The sequence below is a fragment of the Thermomyces dupontii genome (assembly GCF_041956625.1).
Source record: "Thermomyces dupontii strain NRRL 2155 unplaced genomic scaffold VTN31scaffold_9, whole genome shotgun sequence".
Lineage (NCBI taxonomy): Eukaryota > Fungi > Ascomycota > Eurotiomycetes > Eurotiales > Trichocomaceae > Thermomyces > Thermomyces dupontii.
Window position 1 is genome coordinate 524,705 of NW_027192315.1, and position 22,387 is coordinate 547,091.

Sequence of the window (22,387 nt, forward strand, 5' to 3'; positions counted from 1 at the left end):
ACTGTCTCAATCCGTGGCATAACCGCTTTCGATACTCACATTCCACGCGGTGTAGTCTGTATTCTCTCAACTAACCTCCGTTCAAACACTGGCCGATGGAATTGTCCAGTGGCTTCCGTCATGGCTCGGAATTGCGACATGAGGGCCAATGGTTCTCCGTATTGCCCGAATTCGGTTTAGCGTTTCCGTAGTCCCTTATCCGCCCAGCTCTGCAGCTTCGGCTCTACGGGTATTCTTGTATCATCGGTTCTCATATTAATCCCGCAAGAAGATCTCTCCTGCATTCCAATTTTCTCTCGCTGAGCTTGGAGAGACTTGAATTTTTTTGCGGACTCGTGAACACCAATTGACCTTTGTTCTCCATTTGACTTAAATTGTGTCGCCCTGGCGGACCACGATCGCGGGTAACTTCAACCATGGCGTCCAGATTACACCTCCAGCGCCTGTCCAGCCGCAGTCTACTTCGAATGTCACAAACCGCGCCGCGGTCGTGGCAGTCGTGTTATCAGGCGTCTCGGACAGTATCGACCGCTGCGTTGAAGGCGCAGATCCCGCGCGTTGCTGGGTGTGTCGTCCCTTGCCCTTGATACGTCATAGCTCAGTCGAACAAAAAATTACTGACGATCGGCAGCTTGCGCAGTGGGCAGTCCACCAAAATCGTTTCCCTCAACTCATATCAGCTTCGTCATTATGGTAATTCCGTGTTCATCTTGACTATCTTGTAACCATGCTGATTTGAACAGCCGACACCGTTGTCAAGGTCCCGCAGATGGCGGAGTCCATTACAGAGGGGACCCTCAAGCAATTTACGAAACGTGAGCGGCAAAGCTTCCCAACTCGTCGCGCGCGCTAACGGCTTTGCAGAGGTCGGCGACTTCGTCGAGCGTGACGAGGAAATCGCGACCATTGAGACTGACAAGGTTCGCGGGGACCCGGAGGATGAGACGGATGTTACAGCAAGCCACTAACGCGCTTTAGATTGATGTGGCGGTCAACGCCCCCGAATCCGGCACGATCAAGGAGTTTCTGGTTAATGAAGAAGACACCGTGACCGTCGGGCAGGACCTGGTCCGAATCGAGCTTGGCGAAGGAGGGGAATCGAAGCCTGCACCAAAGCCAGAGCAACCTGCAGAGCCCAAGCCCGAGCCGAAGGAAGAGCCCAAGAAGGAACCTGCAGAGCAAAAGATTGAGGCTGCTGCTCCTAAACCTGAGGAGAAGCCCCAGCCGCAGCCTGAGCCCCAGCCCGCACCACCGAAGGAACCAAAACAGTCCAAGGAGCAGCCACCGCAAACAAGCGCGGCGCTGTTTGGTGGGAGCCGTGAGGAGCGACGGGTATGTATATTAGCGTCCAGATCTAAACGCAACAGCGAGACTGACAACATTCAGGTGAAAATGAACCGCATGCGCCTTCGGATCGCGGAGCGCCTCAAGCAGTCCCAGAACACTGCCGCGTCTTTGACGACATTCAACGAGGTTGATATGTCCTCGATCATGGAATTCCGCAAGTTGTACAAGGACGAGGTCCTGAAGAAGACGGGAATCAAGCTCGGATTCATGAGCGCTTTTTCCCGGGCTTGCGTTCTGGCCATGAAGGATGTACCTGCCGTCAACGCGTCTATCGAGGGTCCGAATGGCGGTGACACCATTGTGTATCGTGACTACGTGGACATTAGCGTTGCCGTCGCCACAGAGAAGGGTCTGGTGACTCCAGTGGTGCGCAACGCCGAGTCCATGGACTTGCTGACAATCGAGAAGACTATTGCCGATCTTGGGAAGAAGGTCCGTCGCGGTTCGCAATGGTTTTTTCTGAACGGTGCTGACGTTTCTAGGCCCGCGACAACAAGTTGACTATTGAAGATATGGCCGGTGGTACCTTTACCATCAGCAATGTAAGTTTTTCTTGCAGTTAGATTGTGGACTTGCTGACCAAGTCAGGGTGGTGTCTTTGGCTCCCTCTACGGCACGCCCATCATCAACCTGCCACAGACGGGTAAGTTACCAGCCATGGAATAATCGATAATGTGCTGACTCGATCATTAGCCGTGCTCGGTCTCCACGCCATCAAGGACCGCCCGGTCGCCGTCAACGGCAAGGTTGAGATCCGACCAGTAAGTGCCCATGCTCGATAAATTGAATGGACCATGTACTGACAGGCACAGATGATGTACCTCGCCTTGACATACGACCACCGCCTTCTGGACGGCCGAGAGGCTGTGACCTTCCTGGTCAAGGTATGTCACTGAATGCCATTACACCCGCGGGTACATATTATATTAACGACAAACAGGTCAAGGAGTACATCGAGGACCCACGTCGCATGCTGCTGGGTTAGATTGACCGTCGATCTTTACCGTTGTTGATACGAAGATTGCTTTGGACATGGAGAACAGATAGCCACGTTATTTGTAAAATACATCCTAAGTCGTCATAAATGCATTTTCCTTTGTGTGTGCGTGCCTCGGCTCTCTGCGCCGGCATCAGCGCAGGATATCAAAGTAGTAGCAATTGAAGCAGGAAATGGGAGATCCGACGAGTTTCACGCGACACAGGAGTCGGCTGGATCGAACGTAGACACGGCACTTCCTCGGCGTGCTGCGTTGGCTCGTCGGCGTGAACTCTGCCTTTCCTTCCATGCTCTTCCATCAGTGAAGTAAATCATGCAGATTTAGAAATATATGCCCATAAATAGCACCCTCCTCTTCCATCTCTTTCAAATCCGAATCAAGCCCAGTGAAGTGCCCCGTTTCAGGCTCAAGCGCTCAGGTCCCCGCCAGAATTGACTCCAACTCCGGCACCCTGCCCATTTCCACCTTCCGCAACACCGGCTCCTTGAGTGCCCCAAGTAGATCTTTGAGGAACTTGATCACAGCAGCTTCGAACTCGAGTGCAGGGAACAGGGGCAGAGCCTCGGCGGGGCTCAGAGCCCGCTGCTGGCCCTGCCCCTGTCCATTTCCATGGGTTGGTCTGAAAAAGCCCAAGTACTTTGCGCGGATCTCGGGCCAGTTCTCCGCCGGCAGGTCCCAGGCAAAGGCCTCGTCCTGCGTGTTGTGGGGTTGGCGGCCGAAGATGAGGTACTGCTCGAGCACGGCTTGCAGCATGAACTGCGCGGCGACCTCCCACGCCGTGGCGTTGAGGTTCAGGAGCGACTCTGCCAGGATGCAAAGCTGCATGAACTCCGGCAGCACGTCGAGCAAGGGCATGATGCGATCGCGGTCCATGATCTGGCGCGTCTCCGGGATCCGGAGGCCGCGCAGCGCCCGAGCATGGCGTGCGTCCAGCTCAAGCTCCGACGTCGTCATGGTGGTCGTGGTAGAGGTGGAAGTGGTGGTCCCCTCTGCCGCGCGGCGAGATCCGTTTGCTGCTGGCTGGTGCTGATGATCACCGTCGACGAGTGGCGTGGCACGGAGCTCTGGGTGTGCGGCGAGGACGTCCCGAGCACGCTGGGCGTGCTGCTCGCGCAACTGGCGCAGCTGGTCCGGAGTCTTGTTCCAGACGGACCGCCGGTTCCGATACAGGAACGACAGCGCGACCGTCACGAGTTGCAGCTTCGCCTCAAGGTCCGTGCTGATGGGTTTGCCGGCATGCTTGGCGGTGGTAAGGCGATGCCAGGCTGGAGTAAAGTTTTGACGGTCAGCGAGCTGATTCTTTCTTTCCCATCTAGAGGAGCGGAGACATACTGTCAAAGAGCATTGCGGTGCCTTCTTCCTCTTCTTCAAGTTCATCGTCCTTCTCAACCACGCCTTGGATTTCCGCGACCCGATTTTCGATGGCCTTGGTGACGGTGCGATGGGCTAGATAGTCCAAGACCATGATGTCGATGTCGAATTCGACCTGCGGGTCGTCCATCTTCCTTGTGCCGGCTTCAACCGCCTGCTCGGTAACCCGGGCGGCGAGGGCGCTGGTATGCCGGAGATTCAAGTGCGCAAAGGCATTGCCTGACACACCGCGATGAGACATGGTGTGCAGCGGATTGACTGAGACGCGGCAAAGAGAAGCAGATGAGGGAACACAGTTTGTTTCGGTCGATCTTGCTACTACGTTTGTTTCTCGCTTTCGCCGTCAGGCATGAGTATGGGAATGTGTTCTTGTTGAAAGAGAAAACACAGGATGGGTTCTCTCTGAGGTTTTTTATATGTGGAAAATCGTTACGCGATGGCACATCGTGTGCCCTTGAAGTGATCGGCTTCTCACATCGGCTGCGGGTTCAACCCCTAGCAGTCTGGGGATTGCGCAAGTGAATCGTGGTGGTGGTGAGTGATGGGATGTGCTTGATGGTTTTATGGATCGGGTTATTCAACACTAAGCCCGAATTGATATATTTTATGCGGGACTGCATCAACAGGAGCCTGGATGAGAGCGGACAGGACATGTATCTTAATCCAAAGCAGAGTTATTGTAGTCATCGCCCTCCCTCCCGATCCAATGCTGATTTTCTGGGCATCATTGTGTTGGTCACTTGTGATGCATAGGTAATTTACAGCAGTGGTCAATGAGCTACCATCAAATCCCTCTCCTTTACACCTTCAACCCAGTATAGTGGACAATGCAGGAATGATCTGATTGCAGTGACTGCAAGCGATCGAGAGATTTATCTAATCTCTTCAATCAACTCCCGGATAACTCCCTTGCGCGCCAGTATCCGAGCCCACAGACTGACGGCTGCTGTGTAGTCATGCCTTCTCCCTTCGGCATACTCTTCGTCCATTTGGCGACCCTGTAGCTCCTCCTTAATCGAAGCCCGAATTGCGCGCTGCGCCTCCCGTAAGTTGGCGTATTCCTTCAGCAACTCATCCGGGCCAAGGTCTCTAAGTCTCGCCGCACAGTCGCCAGGAATACTCGCACGGTCTATGTCATCCTGCGTCAAGTTGTAGCTCGCATCCGACTCCAGGAGCTCATCCTCACGGAGCAGCGACGGCGCAGCATCCCCTGATAATAATTCCGATAATCGGTCGCGAAGAGCATGGATCAACTTAATGTTTGCTGCCAGGTCGCTAACGTAATCTACAAGCGGATCTCTTACGAGACCCAGGACCGAGAACTCGATCTGGTCCTCTTCGTACGCCATCATCCGGGCCATGATTTCGGGCTTCACAAACTTGAGCCAGTCGTTGCCCGAATATGATCCTGGATGCCGTGAGTTAGTTGTCCTATGGACTCCGGTTGGACCACAAACCAAGATTCTGCGGCTGTCGCTCCAGACCATCAAACTTCCATATCCGCCCCAAGGCCGGGACGAATGCGATGAAATGAAAGGCCGCCTCCTCATGCTCTTCCCGCTGTTTCCTCGATCTATATTTCCTCTGGGCCGTCGCCTCATTCTTGAGCTGTAGATCTGCGCTCAGAATGTCCATATTCCTGCACCTATTAGCAACTCGGTGCAGTTGCACCCCCACAGAGGACACACCGAGCAAATGAATTGTGTATTCGTTTGATAAATTCGAAATTTGCAATAGCGTCGCCCCTCAACGCCGGCGTGAAAGGCATGGTGAATTCCTTGAAATTGCGCAGTTCATCCCCAAGTTCAATGTCATTCACGTTGTTGACAATGTTCAGCAAGGCGACACTTGCACATGCATTGGGCGTTGTCTTGGGCAGAGTTAGCATCGCCAGACAGGTGAGGCCGGATGACGACTGACTTGATTTGCAAACCACAATCCATCAGGACAAATGGCCTCCTGCTTCTCAGGGTCGTCCTCGCGCCAGCGAAACAGGAATATCAGGCCGTAGACGGGTTTCCTGCCCCGAGCAGTCAGTCAAGGGACATGCTTCGAGGCCAGGACATGAGCATACGGTAGAAGCTCCAACATAGAGTCGTCCAGCGAAACTACCTCCTGGACCTTGACATTTTTGACACCAAACTCGCGTAGCATGACATTGAACAGCGCCTGCCATGGAACTGTGAGACATGGGAGCTCGCTCACAGGGAGAGAGTCACTTACTGGCTCCGACTCGATCTCGCAGAAACCGTTCCACGAGCCTGGATCAATAATCGAGTAGAGTTGCGTCCTCTCATCGAACACAGCAACTTCAGGGCCGGTGGTCTCGCTGGAGGACTCGACACGGCGCCGCTTGGCTAGCCGTTCACTCATCGTCGCAGCTTAATTGAAACCCAACGAGACCTCTCGGCCGTTTCGCTGTAAATTGAAAGTTATTCACGATCCTACGTAGAGAGCAATCGATTTTGCACTGCGTTCGGAGTCAGGGCTGAGTGTTCATTGCGACAAAGGCGATGCAAGGTAGGTATCGTCCAGAAAGTTCACAAAAAGCGAGAAACTCCCAGCAAGTCAGAATTGGGCTGCAGGCATCAATTGCAGAATACCATGTCGCCGGTAACTGCTGAATAGTACTATCCTCCATATTAATCCCTCCCAGAGCTGGCGGATTGCCATGTGTGATGGCTGTTTGGATTGACCCGCGCTGACTTCTGATTGGTCGAAGCTGGCAGCACATCACCGACACGCGCTTTTTCTCTTTACGCGGTCTGAAGCCTTTGCTGGACAACGCTTTTTCATGTCAACAGACCGTGGTTGATATTTATGCGGCCTATGCAGTGCTGGAGTCAAAGCTTCACCATCTCCAGCATCAAGTTGCTATTCTTAAGTACTGATTTGTGAGGTAAGCGGTTCCGCTCATGTTTTGCAACCACCGCCGTTGACAGTGCAGCAAGCAGTTTGCAGAAAAATTAAGAACAAGGCGACTGCTCGGGGAGACCGCTTCCTGCTGCAGTCTGACGGTCGCGACATGAGATGAACGGCACTCCCCGACTCCGTTCTGCGTTCCCTCAAACCCCCCCGCCGACACAACTTCGAAGGCGAGACCTAGAGCGAGATCGAACGCCAGTGACGCCTGTGCGCTCAGAACTAAACGCTTCCGATGTGAACAAGCCGATCATGACCGTCCGGCAACAGGCCGGCGGTCCGTTGGTGCCTTTGAATGTCATCGATGCCCCGTCGCAACGAATGTACGTGCTTGCGGCCTATGGGTTGCTGATCATATGGCGTTTCTATGATTCTATGGGCGAAATAGACGACTTGGACTCGACATGGCTGTTTTTGAAATGGAACTTTATCGATGCGTTCTTTTCTTTTCACCATCCAGGCCATGCGAATACCATGGATGGAATGGACTTTTCCGACCTGCCTTACGATCTTCCTTTTGCACGCCGCCGCAAATACTTTTATCATGTTCAAGATTCCCGTAAGCGATCTGTCTTCAATGCGATTTCTAATTTGGGTACTGACACTGTGCAGTTTCCATTACTGTCCTGGCTCGGTGCTTTTGTTAGAATGATAAATGACAGGGAGCTGTCCATTCTAGAACGCAGCGTTAAACCCGCCGAAATAATTCACAACTCATCGTTGATCCTCGGGAGACAGATTATTCATATCCTTCCTGAGGGGTGAGTGTTCCTAAGCAAGCGACGCGTTCTACTGGATGGGTGCTGATTTTGGTCCAGGTCGGCAGTGTTGAATCCGGATCGAACCTCGTACTGCCTCGGCGCGCAGCAGCACCCGGTTGTTCTCCCCATTCGCATCAACCAGACGACACCCGTCTTGATGGAGCTGCTCCGCGTGGACGTGGACACGGGCTTGAATGAAACGATCGTCATCCCCAACAAACAACTGAAAAGCATGCGGAAACAAGCCGACAAAAGGCATAGCGGAGAATTGCATCGCGACCTGTTGTTTACCATCAAGAAGCCGGGCATTTATCGTCTCCAAAAGGTCTTGGATGAGTCGAACTTGGAGGTTCGGACGCGACCGTCTGATGTCCTGATCGCCCCCTGCCCGAAGGCGGTGGTGAAGTCGACTCATGCAGACAAATGCAAAGGGGATCTCTCCGATGTCTATCTCGAGGTAGAGGGAGTTCCGCCGCTGAAGATCAAGTACAGTCGCAAGGTGAACGGGCTGGAAGGCGGGGTGTCCTTTCAAAATGTCCACCTTGAAAACTCGCGATCGCCTCTCGTGAATCGGAAGCATTCTGGACTGCTCATTCATCCGGATTATTCGGATCTGAGTTGGGCACAGCCCCAGAGATTGCAGATACCGCTCAACGAGTCGTTGAATACTGGGGGTGAATGGGTGTATGCGATTGAAGAGGTTCATGACGCGTATGGGAATGTGGCCAACTACTCATCCATGATTGATGAGGTTGATCGGACCGCCACGAAGCATCCAGTCCAATCGCACCAGTTCACCGTACATGAAAGGCCTCGTCTGTCGTTCACAGGCTGCAATGCGGAGACCTCGTTGGAGGTCGCAAAAGGCGATTCGATCGAGCTCCCGCTCAAATTTCACCCAGCCACGCGCAATTACGATGGTGATGCACCCTTCGAAGTAACTTATGCATACTCGGAATCCAACACTCCTCAAGACGCTGGCAGCCCCTCCAAAGATCGTCGAGCCTCTTTGAAATCGTTCAACAACAAACCTCGCGTCAAGGAACCTGGCTGGTATTCGATTACTGGGGTTTCAAGCCGTTTCTGCCAAGGCGAGGTCTTGGAACCTTCGTCCTGCTTCATGTACAATCCTCCCGAACCCGAGTTGTCTGTTCGATCCGAGAAGGTCTTCGACAAATGTGCCAATAATCCAGTTGGTCTCGTGGTTTACTTGGATCTGGTTGGCTCACCACCGTTCCGTGTTCGATACACCGTCGAGAGTGACAAGGGCACGGAAACCCATTCCAAGGTTGTACATGGGCTGCGTGGACAACTTGACTTGACGCCCTCGGAGGCAGGTCGCTACCGTTATCGATTCCTTGATGTTTCCGACAATGTCTATGGGCCACGCTCCCTCAAGGACAAGGTGCCGCTCTTGGAACAAGACGTGAAACCGCCGGCATCTGCGCAATTTTTTGGGTGGTCTTCCAGCAAAACAAGGGAGGCCTGTTTTGGTGAATCTGTTTCGACGCAGGTCATGTTTGCGGGAGAGGGTCCTTGGACCTTGCAGTACGAACTGGTTCACAATGGCAAGCGGACCAAGCGCGAGTTGACCAGTCAGAGCGAGTTCGTGGAGATCACCACGGAGCCGCTGCAAAGTGGCGGCGAATACGTCCTTTCCCTTACTAGTGTCACAGACCAGTCCAAATGCAGGAGACCACTGCAGGATAGTCTGCGTATCGACGTGCGTTCGAAGAAGCCGCACGCGGCGTTTGGAATGATCGAGGAGAAGAGAAAGATTTCGGCCCTGGAGGGTTCGAAGGTCAATTTGCCTGTCCGGCTCAGCGGACAAGCTCCTTGGCTAGTTAAATACCGCAACGTCGATGCGGGCGCGTCAGGTGCGGCCGAAAAGATGATTTGGGACCAGAACGGCGTCATTCCTGTCTCGCAGGAAGGACGTTACGAGATCACTAACGTTGTGGATACGAGTTGCCCTGGAATCGTGGATCAGTCGGCGAACACCTTTGAGGTGTCATGGATTCCGCGACCCAACATTTCCATGCCGAGTGACCTTGCCGTTCCTGGTAAACCAAGTACGTTTGAAAAAGAGGACATCTGCCAAGGTGAGGATGACACGGTGGAGCTGAAGCTGTCCGGACGGCCGCCTTTCAACATCAAGTACGAGCAATATCGCAAGAATGACCAAGGGACTTCGGTCAGGGTGCAGACCCTTAAGAGTTCGTCCAATGTGGCGACCTTGGAAATGGATACGTCGCAGGCTGGCACTTACAGCTACAAAATCCTGGAGCTCTCCGATGGCCTGTACGACCATGACCCGAAGAGCCACAAAGCGCTGGTTCTGTCGCAGACAGTGCATGGGCTGCCTTCGGCGCGCTTCGATGCCCCGGGCCGCGTGTACGCCTTCTGTAAGGAAGACGGCGACGGCGACGAGCTTATTCCGATCACACTCGAAGGGAAGCCACCGTTTTCTCTCGAAGTCCACATCAAACACCATTCCAGCGCCAAGGAAGAGGTGATTCCCATCTCGTCAATCAACACCAACAAACTCAAACTCCCCATCCCTCGGAAGCACCTGGATCTGGGCCAGCACGTCGTCAGCATCCGACGGGTGAAGGATGGCCGGAAATGCCAGCGCATCTACGACCACGATGCGCCTTCAGTCCGGGTCGCAGTGTCAGATGTACCTACTATCATCCCGCTCGAGTCGCAGACTGACTACTGCGTTGGCGATCGCATCTCCTTTTCGCTCTCGGGCCACGCTCCGTTTGAGGTGTTTTACACATTCGAAAACACCCAGAGGCGCGCCACTTCGGCTGGAACAACCTTCCGCCGCATCGCGGAGAAGCCGGGACAGTTCACCATCACCGCGGTCAGTGACAGCGCCAGCGGGAAATGCAAGGCACACAAGAACATTCCAAAATCATCCACCAGATGCCAAGTGTCCGGGTCAGCAAGGGCAGGGAGTCTGTGGTTGATATTCACGAGGGCGGCGAGGCAGAGCTGCAGTTTGAATTTGGTGGCACTCCACCGTTTGAATTCACGTATGCTTGCCCGTTCTGCGTCTAGGTAATGATAATATACTAACGGCTCATAGGTACACTCGAAGTTCCATCCCGCGGAAAGGGAAAAAGGCAGAAGTTCTTGACATCAAGCATGACATTTCCTATGACTACACCAAGACGATCAAGACGTCAGACGAGGGCACGTACGAAGTGGTGGCCATCAAAGACAAGTACTGCTCGTATTCCACGCAGAAGGCAGCCAAGCAAAAGAACGGGTGAACCGTTTGTGTTTTCATCACCATCATTTGCATAGTGACGATGGGAGTTCTTTGTACTCAGGTAGTTAATGATGAGAAGACTCGATTTCTTTGTGTTCGTTTCATCCATACTATACAGCACTGCATCGTATCTACCCAGAAAAGGCGAGTACATGATGGATCACTTCCGAACTTCAATATCCCTTACAATCCCGGCCCCTAATCTCGCAATCTCATTCAAAATCGCCGTCCGATTCACCACCACATCATCACTCGCTTCCTTGGCTTTGGGTTCGTCCTGGTCTCCGGCCGGCTGCATCGAGTACGCAATTTTCAACCCAAACGCGCGCGGAGTCTGCGCCTGAGGCTTCCACAGCCCTGCGATGAGGTTGTCGTGTTTGGCCCCGCCGTGGAAGAACAGGATGCTCTCGCCAAAAAGGTGCTGCAGCTCGGAGAGGAACGCGCGGGTAAGCTCGGATCCGTTCTTGTCCGCGCTGGAGGCGCCGGCTGCTGCTGTGGCTCCGAGGGCGAAGTTGGGGTCGAGGTTCTTGAACCGGGTTGCGGATACGTTGTTGGGGGAGGAAGAGGAGGAGGTGGCGAGGTGCAGAACAAAGTCGTAGTCGGTCAGGGGAGATTTGAAGAAGGGATCAACTTCGATAACCTGCAGCTCGTCTTCGTTTTGTTTTTTCGATTGTGCAGCAGGGGTGTCCCTGATCAATGCGATGGCCGCGCGGGCCAAGCTGCTGATCCGCGCGGCGACGACCTTGGGCGGCATCTCATCCTGCGTCCAGGTGACGCCGTCCGGGTCAATGTCGGCCGCCAGCATGAGCGCAACTTTGCGCATGGCCGGGTCGACGCTGCGCCAGGCGCGGAAGCGGGTACGCACGGCGTCGACGTCCTGCATGGACATATCGCCGCCAAAGTCGACGACGAGCGGGTCGCGCTGCCAGTTCCACTTGGCGAGCAGGGCCAGTGTGCGGAGGAACCCGGCCATGACGCTGGCGGGCGCGTCCCACGGTTCTGGAGACAGGAACGCATGCGCCGTGAGCAGCTCGATGGCCTCCTCGCGGACGTGCGGCACGAGTAGGTGCGCGCGGAACCAGTGCTTGAGCAGCCGGACGGTGGGGGACAGAGCGGGGAAACGCGTCGACAGGCTGCGCATCGCCTGTGTCAGGCGCGGCGCCTGGATGAACAGGCGCTTGTACTCAGCCAGCGCAGCGGCGGCTTCTTCCTTGACGCGCGGGCTTGCGTTCTTATCCTTGAGCGTGCGTTCCAGAAGGGTCTGCTCGCGGTCGTGGTGGATTCTTAGCCGGAACCTGACGCGGCTGGGGTGATGCACCACATCAAGAAACGCCCGGTTGAGGATGTTGCTGTCTTCGTTCTCTAGGCCGACTGCGAACGAAGCGATAGCCCCATTGTCTTTGAGCAGATCGCCAATCTTGGTCAAAAAGGCCACCTTGGTCATTTGGATCGCCACCAAGTCGTCCGGCCACCGCGCCGAGCTTTCCAGCTGCAACACGGTGTCAATGGGGTTCTGCAGCACAGTCTCCTCTGCACGCGGGGGCAGCGCTGTGTGCCGCAGAACTGGACTCGCCGCCTGCAGCTGCCTAACCGCCAGCGGTAGCTCCTCCAGATCCTGTAGTGACTTTTGCAGCGCCAAAAACGCGTCGTAGGCATGGCTGAAGACTGGGCTCGACGCCGACACTGGCCCGCAGTACCGCCGCACTCGCCCGTCAAACTCGTCACCCACGCAGCGGATGAAGACTTCGGAAAGCTTTAGATGACGGCGTAACGTGTATGTCGCGATCTGGGCTATCACGGACTCGCCGTGCGCTTCGTCAGCCCACACCAAACTCTCCCGGATACTCCCGTCGCGGAACCGCCTGAGTTCCGCTTTGTCACCCCAAAAGTCCCGGAACGACGCGGCTTCCTCTTTGTCTTCCACTGCTGGCCCGTGATCCACTAGACGGGCTGCGTTCTCGCCATTGACCACAAGGCCAACAGTGAAGCGACTCGGATATGTCGGACGAGAAGACAGGGACCAGCTCGGAACCTCCCGGCTGGACACGTTGATCAGCTTGACGCGGTCGCCAAACGCCCTCTGTAGAATCTGATAAACGTTTTCTTCGTAGCGACGAATCCACAGCGTGCTTTCGGGTCGTTGGTCTGCCGTCAGATAGATCAGGCGGTCATACTGCAGAACGTCGTCCCTGACGTTGTAAATGAAGATCTTGTCAAAGTTGTCAAAACGGGACTCGTTCAGCATCGAGACGCATTTCCTCGCCTCGTGCCGGAGGCGATTGTAGGACCATGGAGTCATTTTGTACAGAATGTTCAACCCTCTCTTCCCGTCATATAGTACCGGGCCGCCAGGAGGAAATTGCACATCGCGGGCCGATAAAGCCAGAGGCCTGAAGAGATCCCTGCCCGCTAGGAACTGCAGCGTTGCTTTGAACACCTGATAACTGCTGTACGATGGCAAGAGAATGGGCTTTCCATTAGGTCCTCCACCTTCGAAAAGCAAGGCCACGACTGCCGCCCATTCGAACGCGCCAAACCCCCCTCTGTCAAGAGACGAGCCAAAGCCTCGCTGACGCAGCCAAGTCCGGCCGAGTAGACACGCGTCTCGAACGTTCTCATATTTCTTCACCGTCGAATAGAGGAACTTGTGGTATGCCGTGACCGTGGCTTCCGATCGCAGCGAGCCGTTGTAGAAAGGCGAGGGCTCATCCGGCGACGGCTGGCCTTCTGGCCTGGATCTGATATTGTTCTTGATTGGGAGCGTCTTTGCAACTGGGAACACCCCGTCCTCGACAGCAGTGATGATTCGAACGCGGAGTTTGAGCCGAGTCACCTCCTCGAACGCACCTGTGTTGGGTTCGAGAAGGATCACCGGACGTAACCCGTCGCCATCCTGCGTCGCAAAGGATATTGTCACTGGTAGTTTAGCCCGTTTGATTCCCGCGGCGAGACACGCGACGTAGTACGCTCGCTTGTAAAAGTATCGATGATTCAAGTAATCCTTTTCCTGAAAGAGGGACTTAGGCATGGTCACCGCCAAATCCACATTGAAAGTGTCCTCAATTCGCAAACCCGTCCGCAACGAAAGACTCCCGACAACGTTTACATTGACGGGAGGCTGAAACGCCATGGGCAGTTTGGAATCTTTGTCTGGAGCCGGCGAGGGAAACGGCACCACAATGCCTTGGAGCTTTCGCATCCCCATCTCAGCATCCCGGGGAACCTTTGGCTGTGACTCCGGAAGACCGCAGATGGCGTCTTTGATCTTGCTCAAGAAGTCATGGACTCGGGAGACCAGCTTGTCGTAGTCCGGCCGCAACTCGGCCAGGAGGTCATCGGTCTGGAGCTTGAAAAGTCCTGATTTCGAAAGCCCAGTCGCCTGGGCCAATTGTACCGTGGTGTCGGCAGCAATTCGTTTTGATGGTGCTTTGTTCGCATTCTTTGCTGCCGCATCGTTCGGCGTCTTCTTGGTTTCGGTTTGCGGTTCGGAGTCGGAACTGCTGTCGGAGTGCCTTGATGACTCGCCGTCGGGGGAGTTCAGGCGCCTCCTCTTCGTCGCATGCGGCGCCATGATTTTTCTCTTCTGCTCTAGTATTTTTCCTGCTTTCTCGCAGGACTCACGCCTCGACAGCGGATTTTCCAATGCTCTTCAAAAATATTCAACACAATCCGACACCGCCTGCTGGTTGTGGTTAGTTCCTTATCTCTTATCTATCAACACGTGACAATACAGGACCTTTCGTAAAATACGGAGAACATCCAGCAAAAGTTTTGTAATATTAGTATTGACCATACGTCCCGCGGCCGAATTCGGCGCCTATAGCCACGACATGTGCACAGTGGTGAGTCAAAGACTCAGAGCTGAACTTCTGAGCATGGGACCAATTCCTCTGCATTTCTGCGAACTGTTTGCCGTTTGCTTATATCCCGAAGCTTGACATCAGACGGAGTGTACGGAAGACAGTTCACTTGCAGAGCAGGTAGAACTCTCAAATTGATCCAATTTACAGAATGCTTCAAGCCGTAGGAGGACCTGTTCCTCCAAACACTGACCATGTACGTCTTCTTCCAATCCTTTGCGAGCCAATACTAACGATTTCAAAGGCTGTCAGCGTTTCGCTGCCGACATGGAGGGCCAATGTCGGCTACGAAGAAGGCGAAGACTGGGTGGTCAGCAAAATGACATGTGGATATCCGCGGTTTTTTGTGCATCCGACTATACAGAAACTCGTGCAGGCGGTACTGTGTCGCTCGGGATCGCCGGAAAAAGAACATGCGACGCTCTTTCCGTCGTCGAAGACAGCAGAGATTTGCCGTTCATTTATTTTCGCGCGGATACCTGCCAGCGAGCATAATAAGGTGCGGGTCGTGGTGTACGCCCTGCCCCAGAAAGCAAAATCTGCTGCTGCGGCTGTGCCGGATATGAATTTAAAGCTGTTTTGCGTCATTTATCCCAAGGAGCATGCCAGCATCGCCAAGCAGGTTTGGCAACATACTGGCGACGGCATCTCAAGCCGCCGCGGCGAATTTTGCCTGAATGCTCTAGAGGATGGTTACCTGGTTGAGGAGTGCCAGTCGAATTCGCAGGATTCCAGACAATCGTTATTCTCGAAAGGCCCCAAACGATACCAACAACGAGGCACCCCACAGAAGGACCCGGAACCTGCTGTGAACAATACCAGCGACGAGGGCCGCGAATTCGCCCAGTTCATCGAAGAGCGCTTCGGCCGCAACCTCAACTCGGTCCTGGCCGGACAGGCGAAGCTTGCCATCCGAAGGCGCATTGCAGGCTCGCTCACCGCTGACGTCGACCTTCACGAGGCTCTCAAAAGTGAATCCTCTGGTGGCCGCATCGCGGGCATCACGGAAAACGACGTCTTTCTCTTTCCATGCGGCATGAGTTCGATATTCAACACCCACCGGAACCTCTTGGCTGCGAGAGGCGAATCGCTCAAGAGTATCTGCTTCGGGTTCCCTTATACAGACACCCTCAAAATCCTCGAAAAGTGGGGTCCTGGCTGCCTTTTTTACGGCCACGGGTCCTCCGAGGATCTAGATGATCTGGAAGCGCGCCTGAGCCGCGGTGAGCGGTTTCTTGCTCTGTTCACCGAATTTCCAAGCAACCCGCTCCTCAAATCGCCCGACCTCATCCGCATCAGCAACCTCGCCAAGAAGTACGACTTCGCTGTCGTAGTCGATGAGACCATTGGCAACTTCATCAACGTCAACGTGCTCCGCTATGCCGACGTCGTTGTGAGCAGTCTGACCAAGATCTTCAGCGGCGACAGTAATGTCATGGGCGGCAGCGCGGTGCTGAACCCGCACGGACAATACTATCCGCTGCTGAAGGAGACCTTTGCCGCCGAGTGCGAGGATAACCTTTGGGTGCAAGACGCCGTCTTTCTCGAGCGCAACAGCCGGGACTTTGTGAAACGGATTGAGAGGATCAATGCCACGACGGAGACCGTCACAGCATTTATGAAGTCGTCTCCTTTAGGTGCGTCTTACTGTTCCACGAGTCCCAATAAATGCAGGCTGACAGAAAGCACAGTCAAAGAAGTGTACTACCCCATCTACAGCCCAACGCGGGCGAACTACGATGCATGCCGGCATCCAAACGGAGGCTACGGTGGGCTATTCTCGGTATCATTTCACACCACCGAGGACGCGAAGAATTTCTTCGACGCGCTGGAGATTCTCAAGGGTCCTAGTCTTGGAACGAACTTTACCCTCAGGTATGCCTCCTTCAATTCCACTCGTTTGTCGTCTGTTCGAGACTGAACATTGGGCCAGCTGTCCATACACGTTGATTGCACACTATAACGAACTTCCATGGGTATGTTGTCCCTGCTTGCCTCTATCGGTTCCATAGCCTTTCCGCTCTAACGAACTTGATCAGGCTTCAACCTTCGACGTACCCTGGGATTTGGTCCGGGTCAGTGTCGGGCTGGAGGATGCACAGGACCTAGTGGGCCGAATGGAGCGAGCATTGCGCGTCGTGCAAGAAAAGCGCGGGGAGCAAAGTACATAGCACTATTATGTCCAAATACCGAAACAACAGAGCCATCAAAGGCCAGTCTGGAGACTTCCGCACAGTACGTACTGTAGAAGCAGTATGAGTTTTCCCGCATTTGCGCGGTCATCGAAAAACATTTCTAAGGGGTCAGCAATCCCCTGAGAAACGATACTGATATCTCGATGTTTCGATTCTGACGACGCTGGTCAGAATGTCGCCATCTAGGGCTGCCTGTGTCACATGACTCGAAATCCAGCACTCCCATGTATGCGCAACGGGCGCTGTTGACGCAAAGGAATAAGTCATTGGTAGCAGCTGCTCTTCGATTAAGCAAATGCAGTAAGTACTTACGTTCTTGCATGATAGGCGTTCAGGGGGCAGATGGTTGAAAACTTTACTCATGTCACCCGCCACTGGGGACAATGGAGATGTATGTCCACAGAAATTCGGCTGCGCTGAAACTGCTCAAACAACGAGAATATCATGACCAATATCACAAACCTATGATACTCAAAAGTCAAGCTTCATGCAAGCCCTCGGGTCCCAAACAGGCAAAACGAACTTGGAATCAAAATCCACCCAGCACCGCGAGCAAGAAGCGAAACGGAGCACACAATGCTTAAACCAGAAAGCAAATTAATACCACCGATGAAGTCCCTCCCCAATTCGCCCATGCGTTACCCTCCAGATATTTACCACAATTACTATATACTCCCTTCAAAGTCCCTCGCCGATCCGTTCGCCCTCGCCAACGGTACTTCCACCTCTCGACGCCGCCACGCGGCCGATGCTCAGGTCGCCGCTCTCCATCCGACGGAGCGCCTGCCTCATCGTCTCCACGTTCAATTCGCTCCCGCCACCGCCACTGTGGTGCATGACAGCACCCGCTCTGCTGGGGCTGTGGAGTAAAGAGTGGAAGGATAGCGGGCTGCCTGGACGGCGGCGACGGCCACGCTGGTTCGGTGATGCTTCCGGGTCTGCGTTCTTGGATGGGGAGGCTTCAGGGTTGTGCGGGGGAGAGATAGACGTTGGTGGAGAGGTGCTCAAGCCACGGGATGAGGAGATAGGTGAGTATATGGGCGATGGAAGACGGTTGTCGGTGTTGTTCGGCACCAAAGGCAAGGCGTTCTGCTGTAGGAACATCATCGAATTCCTGTCACCACCAACACCCAACTCTCCACACTCGGCCTGCTCTGCGTGCACCAAGTCTGCGAAAGATATGAAACTTAGGCGCTTGATATCTTGCGAAGATGACGTGTCAATTGCGCCGGTATTGGATGTCGAGTCTTCGTTATCCACCGGCGGGTAAAAAGCTCCGGGGTGCTCGTCGTGGGCGGGCGAATGAAGGCCGCCGTCTCGAAGACCACCGACGGTCAACGCGGCAGGTTGATGGATCCCGTGAGTGACAATCTCCACGGAGTCGGGATCCAGACGCTCGTCGGTGATCGCTGCCGATGCGTCATCTAGAATCGGCGGGATATGGTTCTCGGTCACAATGTGCGACGGGATCGACGGTGATGGCTGCGCGGACAATAAGTCCTCTTGGACATTGCGCTCGAAGATCTGCGAGGCGGGCGAGTTGAGCACCGGGCCTGGCGTCGATGGCGCGTGCGTCTTCCCTAAGGCGAGGCGGCCAAAGTCATCGGACACCGGGGATATTGGAGGTATCGCGGAGGGGCTCGAGGCTCTATCTTCGCCTTCGGTCGCATCCTGCACTGTCTTCACCTGGGTGGCCCGTTCGACCAAGGACGGTTGCTGAGCTTGATTCCTGGAAGGTTGCATGGCTGCCTTGGATCCCTCGGATGCGGCGTCCATCGTGGGCGCGAGTCGCCAGGGTATCCCGGCCCAAGGAAGTTTCGTTTTCACAGTCACTCTCAAACACCTTCTTTCGATCAAGTCATGACTGAATTCACTGAGTAGCAGCCAGCGCGCAGTTCAATGCTCTGATCGCAAACCCATCCTCTAACACGGGATGGGAGGAGTTGAGTTTCTCCTTGGCGATGGCAGTGGTGAGGTCACTGATCCGGGCGGAGCCAATGGCCGGAGTCAATGAGGGTTGGCGAAACACTCAACACGAATGAAGGAATCTGGGGGGCAGCCGGGGCGGAAATCGAACAATATAATAGAGAATACTGTACTTAACAATAGCCCGGTTGACCTCGAGACAAAAAAGTCCTACATACTATGAATAGAATCTGACCCTGACTGTCGCGGATTGTTCCGTCCCGAATAATTCCTCCAAAGCGTCATTATTCCTGCCGAGGCGGGTAAGTCATGCTGGAGTTTTAGCAGCCACCTCAGCCACAGTAAGCCACAAACGGATTAGTCATGCTCGGCTTTTTTTGCTCTCCGTGTTTACTAAAGTCTTCGAGTAGAGAGGCCTTGAAGTGCTGCCAGGAAGTCCTGTACGGAGCACTCCGTAATAGTGCCGGAATGCCGTGCAGGACCTTCCAGTCAAAACTCATGCTTCAAAAGAAATCATGGAGAAAGTCCAATCTGGTTGCCGCGAATCGACTGTGCGACAACTGGCGTAAAAAGTATACTAGTTAGTCACGTGACAATCAATTTTGCATGGCATCGCGGACCTGGTCCGTTCTCATTCGCAAAAGCAACTTCATTGAATGCCAACGCCAGCACGGATTCTTCGTCGACGGGACTAGAGGTCACTGTGTCGGATGATGTATAAATAAACAGTTTCACGATACCGATTATAGAAACACAAAGCGATTGCAGGTCTACCGATTTATAGACTGCGCCTTTGTTCGTCCATCATGGCCTTGGTCGCGACACCTCTACGGCCAGTCGTGTCTCTCTCCTTTCTTGTTCCGTCATTGACCGAACTCGCGGCTCCGTCATGTCGACGATACCAATCGTCTTACCGTCGAACGAAGAAAAGGCTTCGTGTCAAGCCCGATGCGTCTTTCGGTCCATCCAACACCGCATTCGACAGCATCATCTACAATCCACCGCCTAGCGCCCCCAATGTCTTTCACACTCCGACAAAGTTCCTACCCCGAGACGATGTGCGCAGACAGCTTCGCCAGAACCTGCCCGAGGAATCCTCCCCGGAGAACTATCCGCCCATGTTCAAGCACAGCGAGGCGGATAAAAAGTACCACCTGACCCGGGAGGACGTCGAGGAGATCATTGCGCTGCGCCGTTCAGATCCGTTGAAATGGACGACAACACAATTGGCCAAGAAGTTTCAGTGTTCGACCGACTTCATCACCAATGTTTGCCAAGGGAATCCGGAACTGCGGGCGGTCCAGTCACAGGTCTTGGAGGCTGTCAAATCGAGATGGGGTCCGAAGCGTCGTATGGCCAGGGAAGATCGCCAGCTTCGCAAGGAGGCTTGGGGCCGCGACGAGTGAAAGTGTATTTTGGTTGATACGTGCTACTACTATGTGCAGACTCACAACTTGTACCGGCTGGCGCTGGAGCTGGTCTTTCCCTGATTCTTATTCTCTATGTATTTTAGATTCTTTGCATGATTTCGATAGAAAATACTGTGACATAAACCGGGAAGTGTTCATAGGTGTACGGTCTTGATCACTTAGCTCTCTGGCAGCGATATTTGAGCACTTCAGGCCACTCGTTACACCAGTGATCACAGCCTCTAACCAACTGGCGTAACGAAGCACACCTTACATAATCGATTCTCTTCATCCGCGGCCAGCCGTCGCCATCCGCCAATAGTGGGCAATTGACGACTTGGATTTGCAACGCAGATATGCCCCCCGCCTTACCCCTCAGGCCGTTGATAGACTGCGCGAAGCCCTCAGTTGCTCGTGCTGTCAGGTCTCGAACCCCTTTCTCTCTCCGTCGACCATTCGCGCCTTCAATTACCCGTCGTTTCTACTACGGACACATCAGCGATCCCAAAATGGCTCCCAACTTGGAGCCTTTTTTCAAGCAGTACGCTTGGGCCAATGCCCTCTGAGTTGTGAAGGCTCTGCGTGCTGATAGAAGTATCAATTCAGGGTCGACGACCTGTCAGAGTCTTTCATTGACCGTATGTGAAAGGAACAATGGCTTCACGCGGCTGTCACAGATGCTCATTCTCCCCAGGTCTTCGAAAGGCAGTAGCCATTCCGTCCGTTTCCGCCTCGGAGGAGCACCGGAAGGATGTCTTTAGGGTATGTCTGCCAATTTGATAGAATCTCCAATCTAATCAATGCTAGATGGGACAATTTCTGGCTTCCGAGCTGGAGGCTCTGGGCGCTGAAGTCCATCAACGCCCGCTCGGAAAGCAGCCGGGAAAAGAGCACTTGGATCTTCCGCCGGTAGTTATCGCGCGCTACGGCAATGATCCGAACAAGCGCACAATTCTGGTGTACGGGCATTACGACGTTCAGCCTGCCCTGAAGGAGGACGGATGGGCTACAGACCCCTTCCAATTGACCATCGACGACCAGGGTCGGATGTATGGGCGTGGCAGCACGGATGACAAGGGGCCTGTTCTCGGCTGGCTGAACGTGATCGAGGCACACAAGAAGGCGGGCGTTGAGTTCCCCGTCAATTTGCTCTGCTGCTTCGAGGGTATGGAGGAATACGGCTCCGAGGGCCTGGACGCCTTTATCGAATCTGAAGCCAAGAATTTTTTCAAGGATGCCGACGCCGTTTGTATCTCGGATAACTACTGGCTGGGCACGGAGAAGCCATGCCTGACCTACGGCTTGCGCGGCTGCAGCTACTATTCCATCACCGTTTCCGGTCCAGGCCAGGATCTTCACAGTGGTGTATTCGGTGGTTCTGCTCATGAGCCCATGACGGATCTGATCATAATCATGTCGAAACTAGTAGATGAACAAGGGAACATCAAGATCCCCGGCTTGATGGATCTCGTGGCCCCACTCACTGAGGAAGAGGAGAAGCTCTACCCTTCGATCAGCTACTCGATGAAGGATCTTCATGACTCTCTGGGAAGTGAGACGTCGATCCACTCCACCAAAGAAAGGACTCTGATGGCACGATGGCGATATCCATCCTTGTCTCTGCATGGGATTGAGGGAGCTTTCTCGGCCCCAGGAGCGAAGACCGTCATCCCGGCCAAGGTTACCGGCAAATTCTCCATCCGGACCGTGCCGGACATGGAACTAGATGCCGTGAACAAGCTTGTCTTCGACTACATCCATAGTGAGTTTGCCAAGCTGAAGACGAAGAACAAGCTCGAGGTAAATCTGCTACATGAGGGGAAGTGGTGGGTTGCGAGTCCCAAACACTGGAATTTCTCTGCTGCTCGTAAAGCGGTCAAGCAGGTCTTTGGGGTTGAGCCCGATATGACTCGGGAGGGCGGAAGGTACGTCGAAAGACTCAGTACTTTTCTGAATTTCGAGCCTCTGATTTACCTTATATAGTATTCCCGTCACCTTGACCTTCGAGAAGGCCACCGGCAAGAATGTTCTCTTGCTCCCCATGGGCAGCTCGACCGATGCTGCTCACTCGATTAACGAGAAGCTGGATCGGAGAAACTACATCGAAGGCATCAAGCTTCTCGGGGCGTACCTGCACTACGTCGCTGAGGAGCCGCAGACCGAGTAGAGCAAACAACAGACGACTTGATTCTCGTGTTCCGAATGTAGTTTGATATTACAATAGGAATCCCACTCTATGCTGTATAAACCAGCCACGACTAGTTTACATTGTACGTATTTGATGACAGGTCACAGGCAAGATAGTGTTGTTCAAGTCA

General features: G+C 54.1%; 9 protein-coding genes across 9 annotated transcripts; 5 read left to right on the top strand and 4 right to left on the bottom strand.

Moving 5' to 3' along the window:
• Positions 1-416: 416 nt before the first annotated feature.
• On the top strand, positions 417-2,332 carry VTN31DRAFT_7390 (uncharacterized protein; the record flags this gene model as incomplete). The annotated part of the gene is made up of 11 exons (XM_069408106.1): positions 417-565; positions 632-693; positions 744-815; positions 865-920; positions 979-1,332; positions 1,387-1,779; positions 1,830-1,889; positions 1,936-1,990; positions 2,041-2,108; positions 2,160-2,231; positions 2,288-2,332. 11 exons carry the CDS (start codon positions 417-419, stop codon positions 2,330-2,332), a joined length of 1,386 nt encoding a protein of 461 aa, XP_069257888.1.
• Positions 2,333-2,759: 427 nt separating this feature from the next.
• On the bottom strand, positions 2,760-3,957 carry VTN31DRAFT_7391 (uncharacterized protein; the record flags this gene model as incomplete). The annotated part of the gene is made up of 2 exons (XM_069408107.1): positions 2,760-3,610; positions 3,678-3,957. The coding sequence occupies 2 exons, from the start codon at positions 3,955-3,957 to the stop codon at positions 2,760-2,762; spliced, it is 1,131 nt and encodes a 376-aa protein (XP_069257889.1).
• A 631-nt stretch (positions 3,958-4,588) lies between these two features.
• VTN31DRAFT_7392 (uncharacterized protein) lies at positions 4,589-6,089 on the bottom strand (the record flags this gene model as incomplete). Its single annotated transcript, XM_069408108.1, has 6 exons — positions 4,589-5,124; positions 5,174-5,355; positions 5,405-5,586; positions 5,637-5,736; positions 5,791-5,885; positions 5,940-6,089. 6 exons carry the CDS (start codon positions 6,087-6,089, stop codon positions 4,589-4,591), a joined length of 1,245 nt encoding a protein of 414 aa, XP_069257890.1.
• Positions 6,090-7,101: 1,012 nt separating this feature from the next.
• On the top strand, positions 7,102-10,714 carry VTN31DRAFT_7393 (uncharacterized protein; the record flags this gene model as incomplete). The annotated part of the gene is made up of 4 exons (XM_069408109.1): positions 7,102-7,197; positions 7,251-7,399; positions 7,457-10,440; positions 10,494-10,714. The coding sequence occupies 4 exons, from the start codon at positions 7,102-7,104 to the stop codon at positions 10,712-10,714; spliced, it is 3,450 nt and encodes a 1,149-aa protein (XP_069257891.1).
• A 125-nt stretch (positions 10,715-10,839) lies between these two features.
• VTN31DRAFT_7394 (uncharacterized protein) lies at positions 10,840-14,250 on the bottom strand (the record flags this gene model as incomplete). The annotated part of the gene is made up of 1 exon (XM_069408110.1): positions 10,840-14,250. The coding sequence occupies one exon, from the start codon at positions 14,248-14,250 to the stop codon at positions 10,840-10,842; it is 3,411 nt and encodes a 1,136-aa protein (XP_069257892.1).
• Positions 14,251-14,690: 440 nt separating this feature from the next.
• On the top strand, positions 14,691-16,710 carry VTN31DRAFT_7395 (uncharacterized protein; the record flags this gene model as incomplete). Its single annotated transcript, XM_069408111.1, has 5 exons — positions 14,691-14,735; positions 14,784-16,176; positions 16,231-16,414; positions 16,473-16,515; positions 16,579-16,710. 5 exons carry the CDS (start codon positions 14,691-14,693, stop codon positions 16,708-16,710), a joined length of 1,797 nt encoding a protein of 598 aa, XP_069257893.1.
• A 702-nt stretch (positions 16,711-17,412) lies between these two features.
• VTN31DRAFT_7396 (uncharacterized protein) lies at positions 17,413-18,510 on the bottom strand (the record flags this gene model as incomplete). Its single annotated transcript, XM_069408112.1, has 1 exon — positions 17,413-18,510. The coding sequence occupies one exon, from the start codon at positions 18,508-18,510 to the stop codon at positions 17,413-17,415; it is 1,098 nt and encodes a 365-aa protein (XP_069257894.1).
• A 956-nt stretch (positions 18,511-19,466) lies between these two features.
• VTN31DRAFT_7397 (mitochondrial 54S ribosomal protein mL58) lies at positions 19,467-20,066 on the top strand (the record flags this gene model as incomplete). Its single annotated transcript, XM_069408113.1, has 1 exon — positions 19,467-20,066. One exon carries the CDS (start codon positions 19,467-19,469, stop codon positions 20,064-20,066), a length of 600 nt encoding a protein of 199 aa, XP_069257895.1.
• A 512-nt stretch (positions 20,067-20,578) lies between these two features.
• Positions 20,579-22,236, top strand: VTN31DRAFT_7398 (uncharacterized protein; the record flags this gene model as incomplete). The annotated part of the gene is made up of 5 exons (XM_069408114.1): positions 20,579-20,610; positions 20,676-20,707; positions 20,764-20,831; positions 20,877-21,994; positions 22,053-22,236. 5 exons carry the CDS (start codon positions 20,579-20,581, stop codon positions 22,234-22,236), a joined length of 1,434 nt encoding a protein of 477 aa, XP_069257896.1.
• Positions 22,237-22,387: the final 151 nt, after the last annotated feature.